Here is a 1,321-nt window from a genome sequence, read left to right on the forward strand (position 1 = left end):
AAGTAAATAGCATCATTTTGGATTTTGGACTGTTAGACTGAACAAGAAATCTGAAAAAATCTACTTGGTCTTTGGAAAATTGTGGTGAGCTTGTTGTTCACCATTTCGTGGCATCTTAAATCAGCAGCCAAGACATGGACTCTCACATGCAGCAAGTTATTTTGGGAGATACTTCTCTGTTTTGTGTTGCATCTCCAAGTAACAGCAGAGAGACAATGCCGTGCTATTGAGAAAAAGGGAAAGGGAGAAAGTATGACAATAAGAACAAAAACTTTTTCCAGCCACAAGGAACATTTTTGTTAAAGCTTTCACAGGGGGAGTTTCTTTGTAGACGATAGGTTCAGATAAACATGTAAAATCTAAATTTCGGCACATCTTCCTACAGAAAAAAAAGATTCTCTTATGCTCTATTCATTTCATCAAGGTACAAAAAGCTAATTTTAGCCTCCTGGGGAAAATGTAAACAATGGCTCAGAACTTTAAGTCATGACTGAACGTTAACAAAAATAAACTCTTGAAACATGTGATGATCAACTCCACTCACTGGAGGGATTTATTTTATTGCAAAAAAAGTTATTTATTAAAACTTGAATTCTATCCAGTTGATTCTGAGAAGACTTAGAAGCTCACAAACACAATCAGCTCTGTGACGAAGGATCATAAATTATTTTACATCAAAGGGATTTTTGGGAAAATAAAATTAAGAGAAAATAAAAGACATGCCCTGACAATACGTGCACTGACAGAATATCTTCAGCTGGTTTCTCGACTCGTTCTCGGCACTGTGTCGTGTGGGGTGTTAAGGAACGTTTGATGGAAATCAAGTGTGGCGGGATTGTGCAAAAGCCAAAAAAAAAAAATCTCTTAAATCTCTGCATGAGGATGAATGAGATTTGGACCGTAACATTATCTAAATAGAGAACGCATCATTTAATAGCTTAGGGAGAACATTGGATTACAGAAGAAAGCAGAAAAAACAAACAAACAAACACGGAAAAGAAGATTCCACAGTATCAGATTTGGATTGAGTTTAACTTAACAACAAAGTTTCTTCCTGAATAACTTATGAGTTCCTCGCTATCTGTATATTAGATTCTGTGTATAAAAATACTGCTCCGTCTGCCCCTGCAGCATCAGAATCTCTTCATCTGTCTGCGCTCTTGTCTCCTCTGCTTCTTCTCATTCACTTCCTCTGGTGCCGACGGGCTTTCTGCCATAAACCAGGGACCCAGGAAGGTCACCCACAGCAGGTAGAGGGCTCGGAACGGGGCCTGACACACACACACACACACACACACACACACACACACACACACACACA

At 38.8% G+C, this 1,321-nt stretch overlaps 1 protein-coding gene across 1 annotated transcript in view; it reads right to left on the reverse strand.

The window, feature by feature from the left end:
* Window positions 1–524: 524 nt before the first annotated feature.
* tmem208 (transmembrane protein 208) overlaps window positions 525–1,321 on the reverse strand; it is a 3,708-nt gene continuing 2,911 nt past the window's right edge. Inside the window, exon 6 of the mRNA XM_031848751.1 lies at window positions 525–1,271. Coding sequence (XP_031704611.1) covers window positions 1,134–1,271 — 138 coding nt within the window. The 3' untranslated portion in view covers window positions 525–1,133. The remainder of the gene's footprint in view (window positions 1,272–1,321) is intronic.

This window comes from Anarrhichthys ocellatus, unplaced genomic scaffold (assembly GCF_004355925.1).
Source record: "Anarrhichthys ocellatus isolate YVR2014 unplaced genomic scaffold, GSC_Weel_1.0 scaffold8, whole genome shotgun sequence".
Classification (NCBI taxonomy): domain Eukaryota; kingdom Metazoa; phylum Chordata; class Actinopteri; order Perciformes; family Anarhichadidae; genus Anarrhichthys; species Anarrhichthys ocellatus.